The sequence below is a fragment of the Dermacentor variabilis genome, chromosome 9 (assembly GCF_050947875.1).
Source record: "Dermacentor variabilis isolate Ectoservices chromosome 9, ASM5094787v1, whole genome shotgun sequence".
Lineage (NCBI taxonomy): Eukaryota > Metazoa > Arthropoda > Arachnida > Ixodida > Ixodidae > Dermacentor > Dermacentor variabilis.
The window spans coordinates 49,893,529-49,915,795 of NC_134576.1; the positions used below are offsets into that span (position 1 = coordinate 49,893,529).

General features: G+C 46.2%; 1 protein-coding gene across 1 annotated transcript in view; it reads left to right on the plus strand.

Moving 5' to 3' along the window:
* The window catches only part of LOC142558348 (uncharacterized), an 89,042-nt gene that overhangs the window by 51,202 nt on the left and 15,573 nt on the right, over positions 1 to 22,267 (plus strand). The window contains exon 7 of the mRNA XM_075670492.1: positions 14,981 to 15,344. Within this exon, the coding sequence (XP_075526607.1) occupies positions 14,981 to 15,344 (364 nt within the window). The remainder of the gene's footprint in view (positions 1 to 14,980; positions 15,345 to 22,267) is intronic.

The following is a 22,267-nucleotide window of genomic DNA, read 5'->3' on the forward strand; positions in this document are numbered from 1 at the left end:
AATTTTTTCTTTTACACTGTACACCCACCAATAAGAATTTTCACGCATTTGAAAAAAATAAGTGTGTGTTGCTCACAATTGGCGGCCTTTGTCACGCATATCAAGATCACCTACGCCTATTTGTAACTTTCAGGCTCCATACAGCCTGGCGCATTTATTTTCGTGTGCAAGGCTAGCTGACAGTCTCTATGTGCTGTTAAAGGAGTGCAGGCACCAAATTCTCCCGTGATTATTTTTTACTCTTGGGTGATACCCAGCATCTAGGCGACAATAATAGCAGTCAGCATATGCATGATTGTGTCCCCTAAAATTTAATGCAAAACAATTTCTCTTTCACGATTCTGGATTTAGTAATTCCCGCCTGGCGGATAACCTTTAAGGGGGGACGCAGCTTTCGCATTGCGAAAAATGGCCAAAAAAATCAATTTTTTGAAAATCACATTTTCAGTTTCTATAACTCCTTTTTATTTATTTATTTATTTCTTCATACTGTCAACCCTCTGCTGAGGGTTCTTACAGGGAGGGTTTAAATACAGGCAGACCATATATACAGGTGCATCAAGTGGCAGCGAAATCACAAAAATACATGTTTAACAATTTTTCAAATTCACAAACATCACTGGCTTCTGCCACAAAGCTTGGTATTGCGTTCCAGAGTTCAATCACGGCAGGGAAAAAAGAAAAGCGGAACACATCACTATGAGCAAAGTATGGACGTAAAACATATTGATGGTTAACACGACTGCTTCGTTTTCCTGGAAGATGCACGTACTCATCTTTGTTGATTTTTAAATGTCCATGTAGTATTCTGTAAAACACTTTCAGACGATTTTTTAGCCTTCGTACTTCTAGTGTTTCCAGTTCACAAGACTGCAACATCAGTGTAACGGATTCTAAACGGCGGTACTTTGAGCATATGAAGCGCGCGGCACGACGTTGAACTTTTTCTAACTTTGTAGTCATTTCTTTCTGATGAGGGCTCCAGATGACTGAGGCGTATTCAAGTAAAGGTCTAACAAAAGTTTTATAAGCCATCAGCTTTACATCTCGCGAAGCTTGACCTAGTTTTTGCCTTAAGAAACCTAATCTCTGATTCGCCTTCGAGCACACATTTTCTATGTGCGTCTGCCATGTCAGATTATGCGTAACTGTAACACCTAGATACTTAAACTTGTTAGCACGAACTAACAAATTACCATCGATGTAATAGTTAAAAGGCAGAACGTTTACTTTCTTAGTCATATGTGTGTATGTTGATTTATTGTAGTTTATATTCATACCCCATAATTTACACCATCGGCTGAAATTTTCTAAACAACGACTAATTCTCAGTTGATCCTGAACATTGGTTACGGTAGAATAAATTAGGCAATCATCTGCAAAAAGCTTCATTTTTACCGGTTCTGCAATAACAGAAGAGATATCGTTTATATATATAAGAAATAACAGTGGCCCCAAGACTGACCCCTGAGGAACACCTGAAAGCACTTGGAGTGGACTCGACAGGCTGCCATCTAAACTTACAGTCTGTTTACGATCAGTTAAATATTCTTTTATCCATAGCACTAATCTTTCATCGATACCTATTTCTCTCAGTTTAAAGATCAGCTTATTATGCGGAACCTTATCGAAGGCTTTTGCAAAATCTATACAAATGACGTCAATCTGATGCTTCTCATCTAAGGCGGCAGTGAGATCATGAACTACTTCAATTAATTGTGTAATGGTAGATAGTCCAGTACGGAAGCCATGCTGGTTTGAGTAAAGTAAACTATTCACTTCTAGAAATCGTAAAATATGTTTTGCGATGATGTGCTCCAGAATTTTACAACTGATACATGTGAGTGAAATAGGACGGTAATTATTTACAAGTGTGCGATCACCGCCTTTGTGCACTGGTATAACTACGGCCCTGCGCCAGTCTGTGGGTAGAGAATGCGTATGTAATGATTTCGCGAAAATTATCGTTAAGTAGTATGACATCCATTCAGCATAGCGTTTCAGAAATTCAGGACAAATTCTGTCAGGTCCACTAGATTTTTTTCCATCTAAACTCAGCAGCAATTGGAACACCCCTTCTTGTTTGATTTCTAGATTTCCCATTGGGTAACGTGTTATATATGGTAAATGCTCGTCTGTATTCATGTTTGTATTATTAGTAAACACAGATTGAAAGAAGTAATTAAAATGTTCGGCAATGTCCGCAGACTTTGTTAACTTTATGTTGTCCTTTACAATTTCTTCAATTTTATCCTTCCTACTGCTAAGATATCTCCAGAATTTTTGTGGGGAACTTTTTAGGAACCCTGTCAGTGTTTGTTCAAAGAATTGCTTTTTGGATAGTGTCAGAGTATGCCTCAACTCTGCGCGAAGTCTCGGTATTTCGTCCGAACCTTTTTTCTTTTTACGCAGTCGCTTTAATTTTCTTTTCATGTGAATGATGCCGCGGTTAATCCAAGGTCGGCGTTGTTTAGTCTTTTTTTTTCGAGTTGGCACAAATCGGTCCACACAATGCTCTACTATATCCTTAAATTCATTCCAAAGCTCATCTACAGTTTTTTCCTTTGCATGGTGCTCAAATTGGCCAAACGAGAATTCCAAAAAATCTAATATTGAATTGTCATCAGCACGTTTGTAGTCCTTTACCGTAATTATAGGGGAGCATTTCATACGGGGCACACTGCTAGTAGCCATATTCACTACAATCATTCGGTGATCGGAAATACCTTCCTCAATTGTCAACAAATGATGTTCTATATTATTGGATAGGAACACTAGGTCCAACAATGACCGCGACCTAGAAGTTATTCTTGTGTCCTCTTGAACGATTTGATTTAGATTAAAAGAAAACATTATATCCAGTAGTTTATCAGCGCTGGATGCTTCAGCGCCGCTGCAGAGTAGGTCTTGCCAGTTAATGTGCGGTAAATTGAAGTCTCCGGCCATAATTAACCGCGTGTTCCTATGTACATTGTTGCACAAGAATGTGTTCAATCGGTTTAGGAAGTCAAGCGAAGTCGAAGGTGGCCGATATATTGCACCGACTAGATAAACGACACTTTGAAAGGAAATTCTGCACCAAACTGTTTCAGGGATGTCACTATCAATTAGAGCCGCGTGGACAGAATTCTTTATTATGATACACACCCCTCCTCCACGGGAATCGCGGTCTTTCCTAAACATTTTGTATCCAGGGGGAATAATTGTTCATCTTGTATCCCACAGTGCAGCCAAGTTTCCGTTATCAAAACCATGCAAGGGCTCCGGGAAAGCAGCAGAAATTCTAGGTCAGTTGTTTTGTTAACTATGCTGCGTGCATTTAAAACAAGAAAACGTAGCTATGACGTAGGTGACGAGCCGGGCGTCACCATCGAACTTGTTGAACCGTCTGGGTCAGGCGGGCAGCCTGCCACTTCAAACTTTTTTTGCTTTTCTTTACCGAATCTACTTTCTTTATATCCATATGGTATGCGCTTATCGTTAGTGAGGTCCCAAGTGTACATTTTGTCTTTTATTTTAAGTTTATCGTAGATAAGCTTGACTTTCGTGCCTTTTGACCGATCCGATGCTGCACTTTCCCAAAGCTTTCTTCTTATTTCCGCTGTTTCCCTAGCATAGTCTTGGCTAACCCGAACATTAGTGCCCTTCAGTTTAAAACAGTTCTTTAGAACACTGTCCTTTTCCCTGGAATCAAGGAACTTCATAATAATTGGTCTTGGTTTATCCGGTTTCGCTTTTCCAATTCGGTGAATTCTCTCTACTGTCCTGACGGGGACCCCCAAAGTATTGTCAAAAATACCGTCTAGGACCTGTTCTCTGAGTTTGGTTTCTGTTTCATCAGCACTTTCATTGATTCCAAATACTAGGAGATTGTTGTGCCTACTTCTGTTTTCGTAGTCAATTAACTTCAATGCTTGCTGTTGGACAACCGATTCCAATTTATTAATTCTGTTGCTCATTTCCTCGAACATTGTCAAAATTCCTTGTAACTTATCAGTTTTAGCATTAACAGCAGCAATTTCCTCTCTTATACGGTCCATCTTGCGGTCGCTTTCATCCAGTCTATCGATAATGACCTGCAACATTTCATTAGCCTTGGGCCCAGGGTTCTGTTCTATGTCACCTGACACAAGCAATAACATGAGCATCGACCAGCAATCAGACAAGATAGCAGAACACTTTTGAGGGCACGGCAGGACCAACAGAAACCTATCATCGCTACGATAAGCGGGCAAATTGCCCAGCTGACTGACCTGCACAAGCAGCAATGGCGATTTAGGCATGTTGTCCGCTGGTAAGCTGCCGTGCCCTCTGAAGAAATCGATGCCGGGCTGGGCCTTTTCTAGGTTGTCCAGCGATGACGTCACTCCTGAAGGGTGGGCGTTGTCAAGTAGACGGACCGCAGTGTCATTGCCACGTTGCGGCACATCGAAGAATCCTGGTTCAGTCCTGTTGTTCGCCGTAGACACTACGGCGAAAAACCACGGCAAAACCTGCACAAGCAGCAATGGCGATTTAGGCATGTTGTCCGCTGGTAAGCTGCCGTGCCCTCTGAAGAAATCGATGCCGGGCTGGGCCTTTTCTAGGTTGTCCAGCGATGACGTCACTCCTGAAGGGTGGGCGTTGTCAAGTAGACGGACCGCAGTGTCATTGCCACGTTGCGGCACATCGAAGAATCCTGGTTCAGTCCTGTTGTTCGCCGTAGACACTACGGCGAAAAACCACGGCAAAACCTGCACAAGCAGCAATGGCGATTTAGGCATGTTGTCCGCTGGTAAGCTGCCGTGCCCTCTATCTGATTCTGAAATATCATCACTGTGAACCACTCATAAGTGCTCTAAAAAATGTGTTTTGTCAGCCAAGGTGGTGAAAACAAATTTCGCGGAAATCAAGAAAGAACAGCATTTTCAAGCCACAATATCTTCAGAATGGCGCAACTGTGTGCTGCCATCTTGATCTCATTGGAAAGCGCATTTCTAAGTCTTCAAATTTGCCACTTCAGCTACCTCCTCCATACAGAAACAAACACACAAAAAGCAAATGATTGAACGTCAGGCCGGAGCCTACGATTGGCCGCGCCCGCCACAGGATTCCAGCGTGGTTCACCATTGGTCCGGCACTCATGTTGTCTGCTCGGCTCTTTGCACCTCGCGAGTCTGGAAGTTTCCACTCCCCATAATCTCAACGTCTCAAAACGGGCGCTACGCGGACATTGCAGTAGCGTGGCCGATTCTTACGTCTGTGGACCTCTCAGACCCGCGGCTAAGCATACCAAGCATTGGCGATGCGGACATCGCGACCAAGATTTGCGCGCAGAACCCTCGGACATGCGGTTAAGCCTTTCAGCACTCGCTGTTTTGGAATTCATGACTAAGCACATCACACATGCAGTCCTCAAACCTGCGGCTAAGCATTTCACGCATAGGAATCTCTGACTCGGCGATCAAGCACATTGCACGTGAACATCTCGGACCCTCACCTAAGCATTTTGTGCATCGGCACCTCCAAATGCGTGACTAAGTACATCGAACATCGACTCCTCGAGACCGCGTCTAGGCATTTCGTGCGTCGTCACTTCGGACTGCGCAGCTAAGCACATCGAGGTGTCTACTCCTCAAGCCTGCGACTAGGCATTTCGTGCTTTGGCACCTCGGACTGCACAACTGAGCACATTGCGCTTTGACACCTTGGACTGCACGACTAAGCACATCAAGTATCGACTCCTCGAGCCTGCGACTAGGAATTTTGCGCATCGGTACCTCGAACTGCGTAACTAAGCACATCGAGCATCGGTTGTCAGTGGCTCAGAAAATCGTCTCGTGTGCACAAAATCAGAAGGCAGAGACCCAAAAAACCGCCTGTAATCATAGACAGCAAAAACTACAATCCTGGTGCATTTTGAGAGATGTAAACTGCTCCAAAAACTTTGAGAGATGTTTTCTCAGGGGTGCAATTTGGGCATTCTGCATTTTCTGTGGAAAGGGTAGCATAGGAATGCCTGGACCAATTTTGATCCTGTTTGTTTTTATGTATTCCCTGAAGAGTGCTTGAGGATATGACAGTCTTCAATATCTTGCTGAGGGCTTAGTTTTTCTTCTGCATGCTAATTTGTGAATGACAAGTTCTGGTACAATTAGTGAAGGTGAACATGATGTTCTGTGTAAGAAAAAATAAAATGGTTTAAAAAGTTTTGGAACTGTTGTACCCTGTAGTGCTCTTTTGAGCAAAGATTAAAAATACAGGCAGCTCCCTGGCATGTTTTGTTAAAGTGCCAGGTCTTCCACAAGCGGAACACATGTAACTTTTTGTAACTTGAAAACTAGTCAAGTTATCGTAATGAAACTGCACATTTCTTTATTTAAGACACTTTCAAGTGTGGCTGCCAAATTTCGTTGCTCTAGGTCAAAGAACAAAAAAGTTAGCTCTGATCTCACCTCCCCCCTTAAGTGACAAAAAATCGTGAATACAAGACGTCACAGAGTTCGCGTGAACCACTAAAGCGCTGACGACTACAAAGTCACCCGTCGTGTGCTCAATTTCACACGTGCGCTCATGCTCGCTGACGTCGGAGCTAGGTGGGAAACGTGTGCTTGCATCTTCCAACCGTGTTTCTGCAAATGCATGCAACACTGACAATACATTGCTACTGTTGTCTCTAACGTCACACCATTTTGCTCACAACAGTGACGTTTTCATGATAGCTGTCCTGACAAGTCTGTAAAAGGAGGCCACATATAATTTATAGACACTAAGATTGAAATAAATGACCCATTACTTAAATTACCTAAAAATAAATTACCTAATAAACTGAAGAGGCGTGGAGGCGCACTCACCGCACTCGTTTGGCCACCTCTTCAGTATCACAGGGATCCAGGACACAGTCGAAACCACTTATAAGGATACCAGTTTTAAATGCGTATCGGGCATAAGAATCAGCAGCTGATGCACCATCAAGTTTTATATGTGTTTTATGGTAAAATAAACCACTTACTACAGTGCTCCCATGCCACATTATCAGTTGTAACAATTTAATCTGACTGTGGGGCATGTGCTCCGAAAGGAAAAAAAGAAAGCGAAATCCCAGGGAAGAAAAGGGGGTGAGTCTCTTTGTCACATTCGCCTTTGTGTTGCAAACGAATCCCCTCCCCGCACGATATGCCTTCGTCGTATTGCCATGAAGAAAACAATCTGAGCTTCTTTGTTACATCCACCTTTGTGTCGTACACCTCCTATGGAATGGCTTTGTCCCACCCCTATGCTGTCTCCCTTCTACCCTCTCTCTGGCATTAGAGGGGTGGAAGGGCGACCGGTGAAGGGCAACTAAGGTTTGCCGTGTGGGGAGTGCACGGCATAAAAGTGGGAGTGGCGAAGCGGCTTGTCCTGTTTTTTTTTCCTTTTTCCTGGATTTCGCATTTCTTTTTGGCATAGACACCCAGTAGCCAGATTTACTTGTTATGGGGAATAATGTGTTACGCGAACATTGTATAGTTGAAATCACTTATAACAATATTCAAATGCCACGAAAATTCTATGGTTATGGGATAATTTTTATAACTGAGTTGCATGTAAGAAATCAAAATAGAAAAATGTCAGAGCTGTTGTGAGAAAACTAATAGTAGGGAGGCCAGTGCTCCTCTCCACCGCGTTCCTTCATCCTGCTGCTGAGTGTGTTCACTCGTTTAACTGGTTAACTCTGTTTATTGCGCACTCTGGTCGCTTGTAACAAGTCACAGCTTTCGGCGTTAAGAATATCACTGCTATAACAACTGCAAGTAGGGTTCACGGGCAACCAATGATATGCGAGCTCTACCAAGGCATCGCTTTGGTTGCCCTAAAAGGGGCCTTCTAAAATATGCGAGAAGGTTGCTGCAGCAGCCTCTCAGCTTGAGAAACCCAGAAGAAACGCTGGGGTAAGATCGCCACAATCATCTTACCGCCCACGTACTTCTCGCTTGCTTGCACGAGAAAACCCCATGCCCGTCAGCCTTACTTGCTTTACGCGAAGCTAGTTAGCATCCTTCTCCAAGGCATCTAGGGGCTTCACATAGTTCAATGGAAGGGTCCTCGCGAAAACAAAGCCCTGGAGGGACTGAATCATCTGCTGGGCCTCCTGTGAGGACAGCGTTCAGGCGGCCTGCCCTACTGCATCATCGCTGCCATTGTTTCCGTCGTTATCTGATGCAAGCACGTTCATGACAATCGCCTCATCGGTTAGAAGCACTTAGTTTCCAAATCTATAGCAGTGCGCTTTCTTTTCACCAGCAAAATTGTACATCGCTGTTGATCAGCAGGCGGATCAGCTACCTTCCATTTCGGTGATCAGTAAAATGAGGCTAAGAGACCACGTGGCCGGGAACGACTTTGACGCAACCATCAAAGACAAGCACGAGTGACTTGCTCCGTTTGCAGAGCTGTGCAGAATGAGGGCCCAGGGGGAGAGAGAGAAAACATTTATTTGAACCGTCGAGGTTGTTGCTCTTGAGGTGGAGTGGGTGGTGTCCTCATTCCAGGACTCCACTTGCCATGGCTGCTCAACGTACTTGCTGGACGAGAGCTTCTTGTCCAGCCAGGGTATCGCCAGTCAGCTGTGCCTCCCACCGCTCAAATGACGTGCTAAGCGTCTTTAAGTGTTGAGGTTTGCTCCCGCACCCCCACGAGATGTGAAAGAGTGTAGGGTGTGTGTCGCCGCACCAGGGGCAGATGCTGCGATATGTATGTGGGTACATTTTGCTGTATCTGTGTAGGTTTGGGAATGTGTTGGTCTGAATAAGTCTGAGAGCTACTGCCTCTTCAGTGCTGAGCTTTCTGTGAGGGGGAGGACAAATCCTGCGGTTGAGTCGCTGGATCTCAAGTCGGTTGCAGTAATTAGGTGGCAGGGGCACGAAGGTAAAGGGTAGGGATTGATGAGACAATTGGTTTTGCCCCGCTCGGTTGATTAGCGCTTGAGCTAAGGTGTTCGCCCTTTCGTTCCCCTCCAGTCCCGCGTGGCCTGGCGTCCACGTGATTTGATGGGATTCTTGCAGCCCCGGGCCTAGAATCTGAGCGGCCAGCAGCGGTGTTCGTCCGTTGTTAAAGTTATGGCAGGCCTGTTGTGAGTTGGTAATGACATGAACTTCCCTGCCTACCCTGTCTTGTTGCTTTATTATTAGTGCTGCGGCTATGGTCTTAGCCGCAGCTGGGGTGTCTGCCCTGACGGAGGCCGCGAGGGTCAAGGAGTTGTCTCTCCCGTTAACGGCGGCTACTGCGAAGAGGCTCCCTACAGGGTACACTGCCATGTCCACGTAAGTTACGTGCGGTTCACCCTTGAATTTTCGGCACTGTCTGTTGATACGAGCCTTGCATCATCCTTCATGGAGTTCATGACTCATGTGCTTCAATACGGGGTTCGCCTTGATCTTGCCTCTGACCTCAGGCAGGAGTAATCGTTGCCAATCGAGGGCACAGAGCTTCATTGCCATTATGGTCCGATGGAGGATGGCTCTGCCCATCACTGTGTTCTGTAGCCTGGCTTTTTGCGAAGCCATAACCGTGTCCGACAGCTCAGCGAATATGTTGTGGATCCCGAGGGCCGCTAACTTCTCGTTTGAGGTGGTTACAGGAAGACCCAGGGCCATTTTGTATGCGCCTCTGATGATGGCATCGACTTGTTCTTTGTCACGTTTGTTTAGCGAGTGGTAGTGATATGGCATGCTATATGTTACTCTGCTGATCACAAGAGCCTGGACGAGGCGAAGCGTGTTCTCTTTTCGCATGCCCTTATGGCTTCTTGTTATTTGTTTGATAATCCGTGAGATCTAGTTGGTGGCAGACCTTAGGGTTTGGATGGTGTGGGAGGCTTTCAGGTTGCTCTGGATCCAAAAACCCAGAATCCTAGCCTTATTGCTTTCCATGATCTTCTGGCCCTCTAGATAGAGGTCGATAGGGCCAAGGGACTTGTAGATTCCTCCTCCATGCACCCGGATCACCTCGGACTTCTTGGGAGCACAACGCATCCTGCTTGCTGGCGAAAATCTCTCCACGGCCATCGCGGCCTCCTGAAGGGTCGCCTCTTTTCACGCGAGGGAGCCCTTGCTGGCCCAGAGCATGAGGTCGTCTGCGTACAGGGTGTAACCTAGGTCCAGGACCGTCTGCAGCTCTTTGGTCAGTGCTAGCATCGCGACGTTGAAGAGAATCGGGGAGACTATCGCCCCTTTTGGCGTTCCTTTGTTCGGCACGTTGATCGTATCCGATCGAGTGTGGCCTATTCCGATGGTTGCCGTCTGGAATGATTTGACGTAATTAAAGATGCGCTCCCCGCAGCTGATGTCGCTCAGTCCCTTGAGAATGGCCTCTTGAGAGATGTTATCGAAGGCCCCTTTCAGGTCGAGTGCAAGCAGGAGGTGTTCTCGTCCCTTCGAGATGCCCTTGAGAACTTCTCTTAGGATTAAGAAAGCATCTTGTGCAGAAAGTCCTGGCATAAAGCCAAGCATGGCATGCGGGAAGAGGTCACCATCCTCTGTAATGTTGGAGGCTGGTTTCAATGACCCTCTTGTACAGCTTGCCGAGGCACAAAGTCAGCAAGATGGGACACAGGGCGTCGATTGCGGGCTTTTTGCCAGGTTTGGGAATGGTCACGATTTCCGTGTGTTTCCACTCGTTCGGTACATGGCGCTTGCTCCAGAGTTCCTCATTTAGGTATTCGGTCAAGTCCAAGATGTGCATTGGGCTCAGGTTTCTAATCATGGCATTGGTGATTTTGTCAATCCCGGAAGCAGTGCTGCGCTGTGAGGCTCGTGCTGAGGCATACACCACTTCCTCCGTGATCGGAGTGCCAGTTCTGGTCATGGTTCTCCTTCGTATTTTAGGAGGCAGGCTCATATGGGGTCGCTACCCAGATATCTGGTTTTTAGGGTGTCGATCAGATCCTGGTCATTTCCGGGGAACTTGTGAGCGATTTCTAGAAGCGTCCGACTATTTGTCGGTTTCACCTTGTCGGTCTTGATCAGGCAACTTAGGTGGCCCACGTCTGCGCCGTACTCAGGGTACCCTTGAACAAGGTGTAAAACTGTACCCACTTTTGCTGCATCAGGTCATTCACGTAATTTCTGGCTTCATCTGTTATATGGTCGATTCGTAGACGTAGTTTCCGGTTTAACCGCTGTCGCTTCCACCGTTTGAGGAGGCCCTCACGGGCCTCCCACAGGTGTAAGAGCTGGCGGTCGACTTCAGGCATCTCGACAGTGCTCTGGATTGTTTTGGGGGTTTGGATGTGGGCGTCCCGGAGGTGCTGCATTCATTCCGCTGTTTCCTTTGTACCGTTTCCGGGCAGAAGGTACTGCCTGAATGCCTCCCAGTCCGTGAGCCTAATCTCGCCAATTGTTCTCTTGAGTTTCGGGGTGGATACCGAGATGCTGAGGATTTAGTGATCGCTGCCCAGTGTTTTGCCCAGGTGTGTCCATGAGTATTCCCTTATGTTTTTGACAAATGACAGGTCCGGGAACGGGTCTCAACTTACACTGTTGCCTACTCGGGTTGGTTGGAGGAGGTTGGTTATAAATTTGAGGCCCATTTGGTCAACCGCATCGAGGAGCGACCTCCCCTTTTGAGTGTCTTGTTGGTAGCCCCAAGTTGTGTGTCTAGTGTTCGTGTCTCCCACCACTACCAGCTGGTTGCAGCCAGTGGCTCTCACGCTGTCGTAAATGATGTTGTGAAAGTCGTCCTTCTGAGCCCTCGGCGGACTGTACAAATTCAGGATGAAAGTGCTATGTCTACCGCTCTTCTGCGGGAGGAGTTCCACTAGCACGTGATTAATGTCGTGATGTTGATAATGTTGTCCCACGGCCATCACCATTTTGTGAACTAAAACCGCAACCTTTGATGATCCCGTGCGTTTAATTACGCAGTAATGCCGTAGCTTGATCAGCTGGTTCCCGACCTCTTGAAGGCAGATGAAGTGGGGCAGGGGTGTAGGTGATGTTGGATGAAGAGCTGGAATGAACTTGCCTTCTTGTTGACAGATCGACAATTCCACTGCCAGATCTCGAGGTGTTCGGGCACGCTGCGTGTGGTGTTAGCCATTTCTGATGTTCATGCCACCACCGTCGCAGTTGTCGACGTCCCTGACGTCACCCGTGTTGTTTACAGGTATGCGCCTGCACACCTTGATGCGTGGGTTGCTGCTGTCGTCATCGACCCGCTTGCACGAGCCAAACTCAATCTTGCTTATTCTTCTTTCAAGGTCTTCATGGCTTAGTGTATTCTCCTTGACTTTATTGTTTAATTTGCCCATCTGGTAAGCAATCTGGAAGCAGCGCAGTTGGCGCGATCCATTTGTGTTTTGGAGGGTGCTGCGGCGAGGAACTATGGATGCAGCCCATGCCATGTTTGAGAGGGGTGGAAGGGCAACGGGAGAGAGGCGAACGAGGCTGCCGATGTGGAGAAGGCTGGAAAGTGAGCGCGTGGTGGCTGTTAGGGCGGCGGGCCATTGTGCAGCAGCTCCAATGTCTCTCTTTTTTTTTTCAACCATTTCGCATTTCATTACCTTTCGGCACGAATGCCCAGTAGCCAGGCTTCATCGTTATAGCCGATAATGCGGCATGGGACATTGTAGTAAGCAGGTTATTTCACCATAGAAAACATGCAAACGTTGATGGTACAGCAGCTTCTCGTTGTTATAACTGATATATTGTTAAAACTCGTATCCTTATAAGTGAGTTCGACTGTAGTAAGCAGTTTATTTTACCATAAAACACACAAAATTTAGGGGTGGGGTAGCTGCTTGTTGTTACATTTGAGTATTGTTAAAACCCGTAGTGGTATAAGTGGGCTTGACTGTGCTTCTCTCTGTCTAAATAAAATGTTTCACTGTTTGTCCCTTCTGCTTTTTTCATGCAACCTGGTCATAACAATTATCATTTAAAGGGCCCCTGAAACTGTTCAGAAAAATTTTGTAGATGCATAGGATACAGCTAAAGTTAATCATTCGCTTATGTCTTTCATGAGCACCACGAATCATCCTTGTGCGTTGTGGGCTGCAAACGTAGCGACTGGCAATATGTCAAGCTGCGACATTGTGTCCCTCTACAAGGCAGCAGATGAGTGAAGTGGCTGCAGTGCATCAGACTATTGGTACCTGATCGGCACCAGGATTTGCACGTTTGTAGCCGCCACTTTGCACCGAAGGATTACTACCACAACTCGCGAGTCCGGTATTCGGGTAAACGCAAGCTAGGGGACAGGGCCTGGCCGCTTGACCGTGCCGTTTCATGGGATGAGCAGCAGCACAAATGTGAATGATCTGCATGGTGCAGCCACCTGGTGTGACAGAGCTCAACCAAACACACAGTAGCAGTAATGAAGTGTATTTTTCTTTGCTGCTGGTGTAAATTTTTCACAGGAGCATAATTTTTACCATGCTGTTTTTGTAAATATTTAAAATGTTTTACACTTGGTTAGAGCAATATTAGCTCTTTGTTTGGCTGGTTAAGCTCTGTGCCAACGGGTAGCTGGACCGTAGAGACCGATCAGGCCGCTCACGTACGTCTACGCTAAAGTTCCTTTATCAGCTTGAGTTTGTGCCTCCACTGTTCCGTTGGAACGCGCAGCTCGCCTGTGGTTACCGGAATACCAGTCACATTCGGCGCTGCAACAGAATGCTCGCAACGCATGCTGCTTCGATAGCTGTCGCTTCGGGTCAGCTGCCAAGCAGCTGGCAAAAAGGTTGGAGAGGCTTTGCTCGCTCATTCCTAGGGAACCGGAAGTAGGTGATGCGATGTGCCATCATGACGCAGCGCAAGTGAAGGCGGAGCTTAGCCCCAATTACTCGGCAAACGAGCTGAGGAGAAAATGCATGGCTATGGAGGACCGTAACTTGTAATGATCCGTAGCTGTCTTAATACGAGACATTTCACATAAATTGTGGCGACCGTGGAGCTCTTGTCAAGACGGTGCACGTTGTAATACAAGCAGATGACACTTGCTGTGTGCTGTAAGTGCTTAAGTGTACTGAGAAATTGTTCTTGTGCATTTTCTTTCTGTTACTTTTTCTTTATAGAAACAAATTAAATAACATTCCAACTATTACGAACAACATTTATTCATCATAAAGTTGGAAAAATTATCGAGGACGTGCCCTGGACAGCCAGTCGGATAGCTCGCCCTACTGACATCATGAGGGCAATTTACGTCAAAAGGATAGGGGCGGCTGAAAATTCAGCCGAGCAGCGTGCTGCGATCGGCAGCGATGTACATTTTATGCGTACATGCACGTTTTATACATTTCAAGCTTTATGCGGAGCACTTAGATGCGTCAATTAATGATCAGAAGGACCTGCTCTTACGACTCGGAACGTTTGTACAAAATCACCAAAGTCATTTCAGGGTCTCTTTAAATGGAATTTTCTTGATATTTGAATATTGTTATAAAAGGGTTCGACTGTATCTCTTTAGTGTCTTTTTAACCCAAAGACACGACTGCATTTCTAGTAAGGTGAGATTGGGCCAGTTGGTTTTGCATCACAAGGTTATAGCAGCACAAACTAAAACCTGTGCACAAAGAGACACATGGGTTTTAGTTTGCGCTGCTATAACCTCATGATGCATTTGTAGGTATGGTTTGTCAGTCCCATCCTCACCAGTTGATTTGGCTACTGTCGCGTTTGCAAGCCTACCCGGTAACGCAGTGGTCTTCATGTAATATTTATTAGTATTTGTTATGAAAACAGTATTAGTATTAGTTACGAAAATTAAAAACAGGAAAAAGAGCAGACAGGAAAACCATGTGCACCTTTTCCTGTTTTTCAGATTCATTTTAATTGTATTCTTGTATTGACTGTTCTGATGTTGAATGCTATTTCATTGTATGAATAGTGCTTTTGTTATGCTGATGCCTTCGTTGCTTTATTGAATAACGCCTGTTTTATGTTATTGCGACCGTAGTTTCCTCTTCAGCCAATGCCTTCCTGTACGCCTGTGAGGTACTCACAAATGAATAAATAAATAGACGCAGCAGCCCCTGCCAGCGGAGCCACTGCGTTCGGACGAGCTTCCCAATGACCGGGCCGGGGGCAAGCCTCCGGTCGGCTGGTACCGGGTGCCCGGCGATGGTCGGCCCATGTACGAGTGCCATTTCTGCCAGCGCAAGTTCGGCTGGAAGAGCAACCTGATGGACCACCTGCGCACGCACACGGGAGAGAAGCCCTTCAAGTGCAGCATGTGCCCCATGGCATTTGCGCTCAGCTCCACCATGGTCAAGCACTTGCGCACCCACACGGGGGAGAAGCCGTTCAAGTGCTCGCTGTGCCCCAAGCGGTTTGCCCGCCAGGACCACCGGGCACTGCACATGAAGACACACAGGGCAGAGACCGGTGAGCTCTCTATGACAGCACACAGCTGCGTTAGCGTCACTCCCGCCCATTTCTGCGATTGTGATGAGTGCCGTAGCTTTAAAAAAACAAAAAACGAAGGACCAGTTAGACAAGGAAATAACGCTTGCGGGTCACCTCAAGACGTTCACCATGGTGCAAAACCACTAGCCCATCAGAAAGCCATACACGTTTCTGTGAGTTGTTATAGCTGTGTGAACATAAGGTATTGGGCTAATCGTGGGGTGGATTCAGTATGCATCTATGACCAGTGTAAAAGAACAGGGGACAGGTAAGAAAAGAAAGCCTGTCTTTCATCTTCAATCTGTGTTTTTTTCTGCTGGTCTTGAGATGCGTACTAAATCTGTATGGACCATGTTTGCTCTGTCCTTTGCGAACTTCTGCCACTAACCTGCTCTAGAAGTGCCTTTTTTTTTACCTTCATCACCCTTCTGATTGGTTGTTCAACTGTGATGGCACAATGCATAGCGACTGCATCTGCTCCCTTCTCTGTGCTGTGTCTCTATGATGCTGCTCTGCCTCCCTTCCACAGGATGGCTCTGTAGCACCGTCTGTGAGGCTGCGGATGCAGCTGATAGCTCCTTGCCGCAGGTGACACTGGTGTGAGCTTAACTGCCGGTACGGCTAAGTCACCAGCATAGTTCAGCAGAGTAAGCGGATACTCACTCACACCCGCTCACCAGTATTTTTGTGTGCATACTCAAATACATTCACACTTGTTGGCACTCACTAATGCTCATACTCATACGCACCAACACTCACTCACTTCCATTCATACTTACCGGCACCCACTGAGGCTCATACTGACGTCTACTCTCACTCACTGATGTACAGTAAACCCTCATTAACTCAAACTGGTGTGTCAAAACAATGGTCAAGTCGAAATTTTTTCCTGGCTCAGTGTCAACTCCATGTATTTTTCACCTCTTATCTCGAAATTCTTTTGTGCCACACTCCAGATATATTGAAATTTTGTCTGCAAGAATGTCAGGAAATATGTCGCTAACCACAGTTTTTCATACTTTGTGCACCACTGCGATGTCACCAAAAAGTGACAGGACTGCGAGTTTGTAGTGAATTCCTCTTGATTCTACGCCACTCTTATCATCCGCCATTCACGGCCGGCTGCAATCTCACTGATAACAGACACATTTAGTTCAGTGCTGCTTGCATTCCGCTCCGCTCAGATTTCGCATGCTGAGACACTGCAGGGAACTGCGTAGATTTCGCATTTCATAAACACCTCTTGCCAAGACGCGAGCAAGGGCAATCAGCTTGGCTGCAAAATGACCGGGAAACCAAGTGAATGCGCTCCGCTCGGATTCTAAGTGGAGTTCTGAGGAAGCAGTCTTGGCGCTGTCGGTATGAGCGTTGTGCACGAGCACACTAGATTTCCCACTAAGCGCTTCAGCGGAGATTTCAATGTTGTCATGACACGGTGACCTGGAACGCGTTTCCTTAGGGAAGGTCAGAAAATCGTAAATGTACTGAAATATGGTCATTATAACCGATAGATTGTTATATCTGGGAACGTTATAAGTGGTTTCAACTGTATAACAATGAGCTGCCAATGCATATTCAACTTTTGTATGTGATCTATAGTAAAATAAACTGCTTACTATGATGCTCCCATCCTGCATTATCAGTTATAACAATTAAATCTGGCTACTTGGTGTGCCTGGCAAAAATAAAAAGAAAGCAAAACCCTCGGAAGTGGGGAGCCGCTCTGTTACGCCCACCTTTATGCTGCACACCCTGCATGAAACGCCTTTGTCGCATTCGTTGCTGGCCTCATATGCACCTCTCCTGGCTCCCTTCCACCCTCTTGACAATAGAGAGTTTTAGAATAAGGGCCCCAATAGTTTGGGGCCCCAAAGAGCTTTGCGGGTGTTAGCGTTGGGGCACGCAGGAGTGAAGAGCTTTAGAATAGGGCTTTGCATTTGGGGATAGCGTCTTGCGTTGACAACGTCACTACGGTGTCAAAGAAAAGCTATTGGAAATAATTAAATAAAATATACCATTTTATGATAGGAATAGTAATTCTGACTTGCGTGTATTCGCGTTTAATTACAATTGAGAGGTTATTCTGTAAGTAGCAACCAATTAGTTGCGCTTAGTTTTGAGTGAACCAACTTTACATGCCTTCACCAGCCAAGCTTAGCCGTGTTGGGCCTACGAGCCATAAAATGCACAATCGAATTCGGAATCAGCGGCGTCTAATGAATCAGTCTTCATAACACATGCTAGTTGAGAGGAAGCGATAACCGCAGTCACTTCTCCTAGCTTGCGAACTTCACGCGTTACCACGAATCGAACCCAGTTTGGTGCTAGGTTGGAGCCGTCGCTTCGATGGGTGCCGCCATGTTTGCTGACGCAAAGCGTTTAGGGCCGCTATTTGGGCTCCCACTAAATTGGTGAAATAGCGTTCCCAACGCAAAACCCAAACGCATTTTGCGTCTCGCGCATGCGCGGTGGGTTCGACGCTATTTCTTTGAGGCCCCAAAACGTTTGGGGTCCCTATTCTAAAACTCTCTAATATCAGAGGGGTGGCAGGGAGACTGGAGAGGGGCAACAAAGCGTGTGGTGCACAGCACGAAGGCGGGCATAGCTATGCAGCTTGTTTTTTTTTTTTTGTTTTTTTTTTTAGTTTCCTGGATTTCACATTTCTTTTTTTTGTGGACACCGAGTAGCCAGATTTATTTGTTATAGCCAACAATTATCATTGTCATCATCAGCATATTTTTATGTCCACTGCAGGACCTGCCCTGCAATCTCCAATTACCCCTGTCCTGCGCCAACTGATTCCAACTTGCACCTGCAAATTTCCTCAATTCATCACTTCACCTAGTTTTCTGCCGTCCTCGACTGCGCTTCCCTTCTCTTGGCACCCATTCTGTAACTCAGTGGTATACTGGTTATCCATACTTCATTTAACTCTTTGAACCAGTTGGAAAAGATCGCCCACAGCATCCATGCTTTATAATTGGCCACATATTTAACTGGCATTCGCTTCATTCTCTTGAAGAATCTGGGCTGGGCACTTTTCCCAATAGCTAACGGAATTCGTTTGTCACTGCCATCGCTGTTCGTGCAAAGCAAAACCATCACGCAGAGTTTGCTTTGCTTGCCACCACTGCAGTCTTCTCCCTGAAGTGCCAACTTGCGATTTGGCAACATCTGATAAAACAGAGCCATCTCATCAGCGCTGTAGACGTCAGCCGCCCCGTAGCGGCTCAAAATGCCAGGTCACTTCTCGGCCACCCACGATGCAGAAGCATCGCTGTCTATGGAGGCAGGCTCACTGCTAATAATTTTCCCAACGACTCCATTTCGGCACTTAAATTCTTGCAACCAGCTGTTACTAGCTTTGAAGTCCTCGTGGCCCAGAATGCACACAAAATACTTCGCTTCCTGCTGCAAAATCACGCTACTTATGTGTACGTTTTGTACCTGTGTGCCAAAACACCACATGAACACAGCTTTGCCCACATCGACTAAAAGTCGACTTCATTCTTTTTTTTCTTTGAACTTGTGCCCAACTCCACTGCGCTGCGGATGCTTTCTTTTGCATTCAAGATGGTTGACGGGGTGCTGGCTGGGATATTGAACCGGGCAGTGACATCCTTCTTCTTCTCACCTTCGGCAACTGCATTCACAAGTGGAAGCTTGTGCTCGAAAGACAAAACTTTCTGCTTCCTTGCCGAACTCATTTTCGAAGTGAACAAACACCGTGAGAAATGGGCGGTACACCGTTGAAGTTAACACTCGTATCATGTCCACTCTCACATTTGCACACTTGCCACCAAGCCACTCCAACATGCATAAGCCTTAAAGTAAAGAAAAAATGAGAACGAAAAAAGAAAAGAAAGGCAAGCAAGCATGGTTGTGACACCTGGTGTCATGATGCATAAGCATGAAATGCAGAGGCTGATCTGCTTGTCAGAGCAGTGCTAGGAGAGCTAGCGACTTTTATCATAGTCATCACTGCACTGGATTGAGTGCTCCGGTTTGCTGTGGTTGCATGCATTCCTCCCATGATCGGCTGCTTGCCTTATTTATCAATTGCAAAAGTTACGCATTATTTACCCAAATTTTCAGTATAGGTACTGCTCACGATAATAAATAACACCAAAAATTCATTGCACCAAGGCCGTCAATTGCCACAATACCTTCATTATGTGGAGGTCTGAAATACATGGGTATCTATGCAGATGGCATTGGGGAATGAAAAAATTTCATTAAGGTCAGGATTACGTTACATAGAGATTCGTTACATCCAGGTTTAACTGTACGTCAATGCAATTTTTTTTTGCAATTTGAAGACTGTTCTAAGTGGCTTCAACTGTGTATGTCAAATACGTGCTGCGCGAAAATTGAAAACTACCGAATCCATTTATGGACTTGCTATTGTCTAGGAACTAAAGTTGCATTCCCTGTGTAGTTTCTTTTTTTTCTGAGCGGTGTTGAGTTTTAACGGAAGCACAGAGAGTATGGTTCATATAGTTTGACCGTGAAGATCGCAGACACTTTGGCCACCGGACATTCACACGAACAATGTTCTTGTGGTTCTGTTGCATCCTCAAGTGATTGGTTAGATGCATCTTGCAGCAGTTAGTCTGAGTCTGAGGATGAACGGAGTTCATCAGATTTTAGTTTGGACGATGGAAGTGACCTTCAGAACCACTAGGTGGAAAACATTTTCTTCCAACTCATGTTTCTTATGATCTGTAATGTCGAACCTTTCACATGTTATGGACCCTTTTCAAGGTACAGTTTGCTCCAGAAGAACGAGATGGTGCTGTTGGTGGTGCGCCACTTGTTGCCTCAGTGGAAGCGCACAAGTACGAAACCATTACCCCATCTGTCTGACAGTGTGCGATAAGCTGTTGGAAATGCAACTGGTTATTCGCTAAGGCACTGTGCTCCATTTATGCTGCAAAAATCTGGAACAGTAGAGAGAAGACGTATTCAGTAGTTGACTTCAAAGTTAGTGACTGGCATATTAAGGGGGGATGCGGCTTTCGCATCGCAAAAAATGGCCGAAAAATCTGTTTTTCAAAAATCACATTTTCAGTTTCTATTGCTCTTTCTCTACCCCATTCCGAAATATCATCCCTGAAAAACGCGCAAGAGTGCTCTAAAAAATTTGTAGTAGCAGCCAAGGCGACGAGAAGTTTTGCAGCAGTCGTGAAAATAGTATTTTTCAAGCCACAATATCCCACTACGGCGCAACGATCGCCTCGATCGCCAACAACGATCGCCTCATTAGAGATTCTTCGCAGAACAAGGCAATGCTATCTGCATTCAGAAACTAAGCACCGCCTATTTTTTCGTCAGTAGCGACGTGCTCCCAGAGTTAGGCAATGTCAGTGTTGTTGTTTTCACGCATGTCACCATGTTGTTTTCACGCATGGGGGTTTCACCCTAGCGCACAAAGTCCGCCGTTTCCGTTCATTGGCATGGTCACTGGTTCTAGCCTTCATGATCTTGATGGCTTTTGCGGTTTTCAGAATCGTCAATATCATAGGCTGTGCCAGTCTTTCGAAATTTGCAGCTTCATCCCGAGCGACACAGCTTTGCGCTTTGTCGGTGCACCGACCGCTGCTTCCGCGGTGCATTTCCATGCTCCCCGAGGAAGAGAGGGAGATTGTAGAAAGGGAGTGCAGGTGCGATTCGCTTCTTGTTTTTTCTCTCTCTGTGGGTGCTCGCCAGTGACATGGACGCGAAGCAGCTGGCACCATCTTGTGGCACGCCGCGCCAACTCGCGATACTCTGAATCAGCGCACTGGCGGGACGCGCTGCGCGGTAATGGCAGCAGACACGAACTCACATAGGCAAACTTTTCGCACTGTCTCGGTTAAAGAGAACTTAGCAAAGCAAATTTCACGATTATTCTGCATGGAGAACTTTGCCCAGAAGGCAGAATTTCGATCGTTATATCCGATATGTGGTGAATAACATATTGTTATATATGTATTTTTTCTCCTAGCCCTAATGCATAAATTGATACTTTGAAGTCAACTCATCGTTATAACCGATATATCGTTATATGTGGTATCATTATAAGGGGACTGCACTGTGTGGCGAAATACTTGTGGTGATCTCGTCCCAGCATTTCTTCTGGATTTCTCATGCTGAGAGGCTGCTGCGGCAACGTTCTTGAATCTTTTAAAAAGCCCCTTTTTGGGGCCACCAAAACGATGCATCGACGGAGCTCGTGTCACTTGCCACCATGACCCCGCTGCTTGTGACCCCGCTTTGAATAGTGGTGCCATTCTTGCATACTGACAGCCGGGGCTTGTTACATGCGATCGGAGTGTGCAGGAAGCAGTTAATCAGCAGCCGGATGGAGGAAAGTGGTGGGAGAAGCATGGCCTCTCCACCATTATAGTTTTCTCACAACAGTTCTGCCATCCCCCATTTAGATTTTTTATGCAACCCTGTTATAACAATTATCGGTTATAACAATGGAATTTTCTTGGCACTTGAATATTGTTGTAAGTGGGTTCGACTGTACCTTCAATTTGTGTCACTATTATGCCAGATGCACCGGTGTTTACGACATGACATGACAAGAACTTTATTTGAGTCCTGAGGGACTGAGATCTTAAGGAGCCAAAGCCGAAGGTTCCAGAAGATCAAGTCGGTGGCTCCGCCCACGATGTGACCGGGAGATCAAGTCCAGCCGCAATGTCGTGGGCCCTCTGGACAGCCTGGAGTTGAATGTGGAGATTGCTGCTCTTGAGAGATTCCTGCCGTTGTTCTTTCGTGATGGGTGGAGAGGCGTTAAGGGCTGAACACAGCCAGAGCATGTGGTCAAAAGAGCAAGAGTCATGACCACATTTGGGGCACGACTGTGAGGGGTCAGGATCTATCCTGTTAAGAGACCAATGAGTGGGATACGA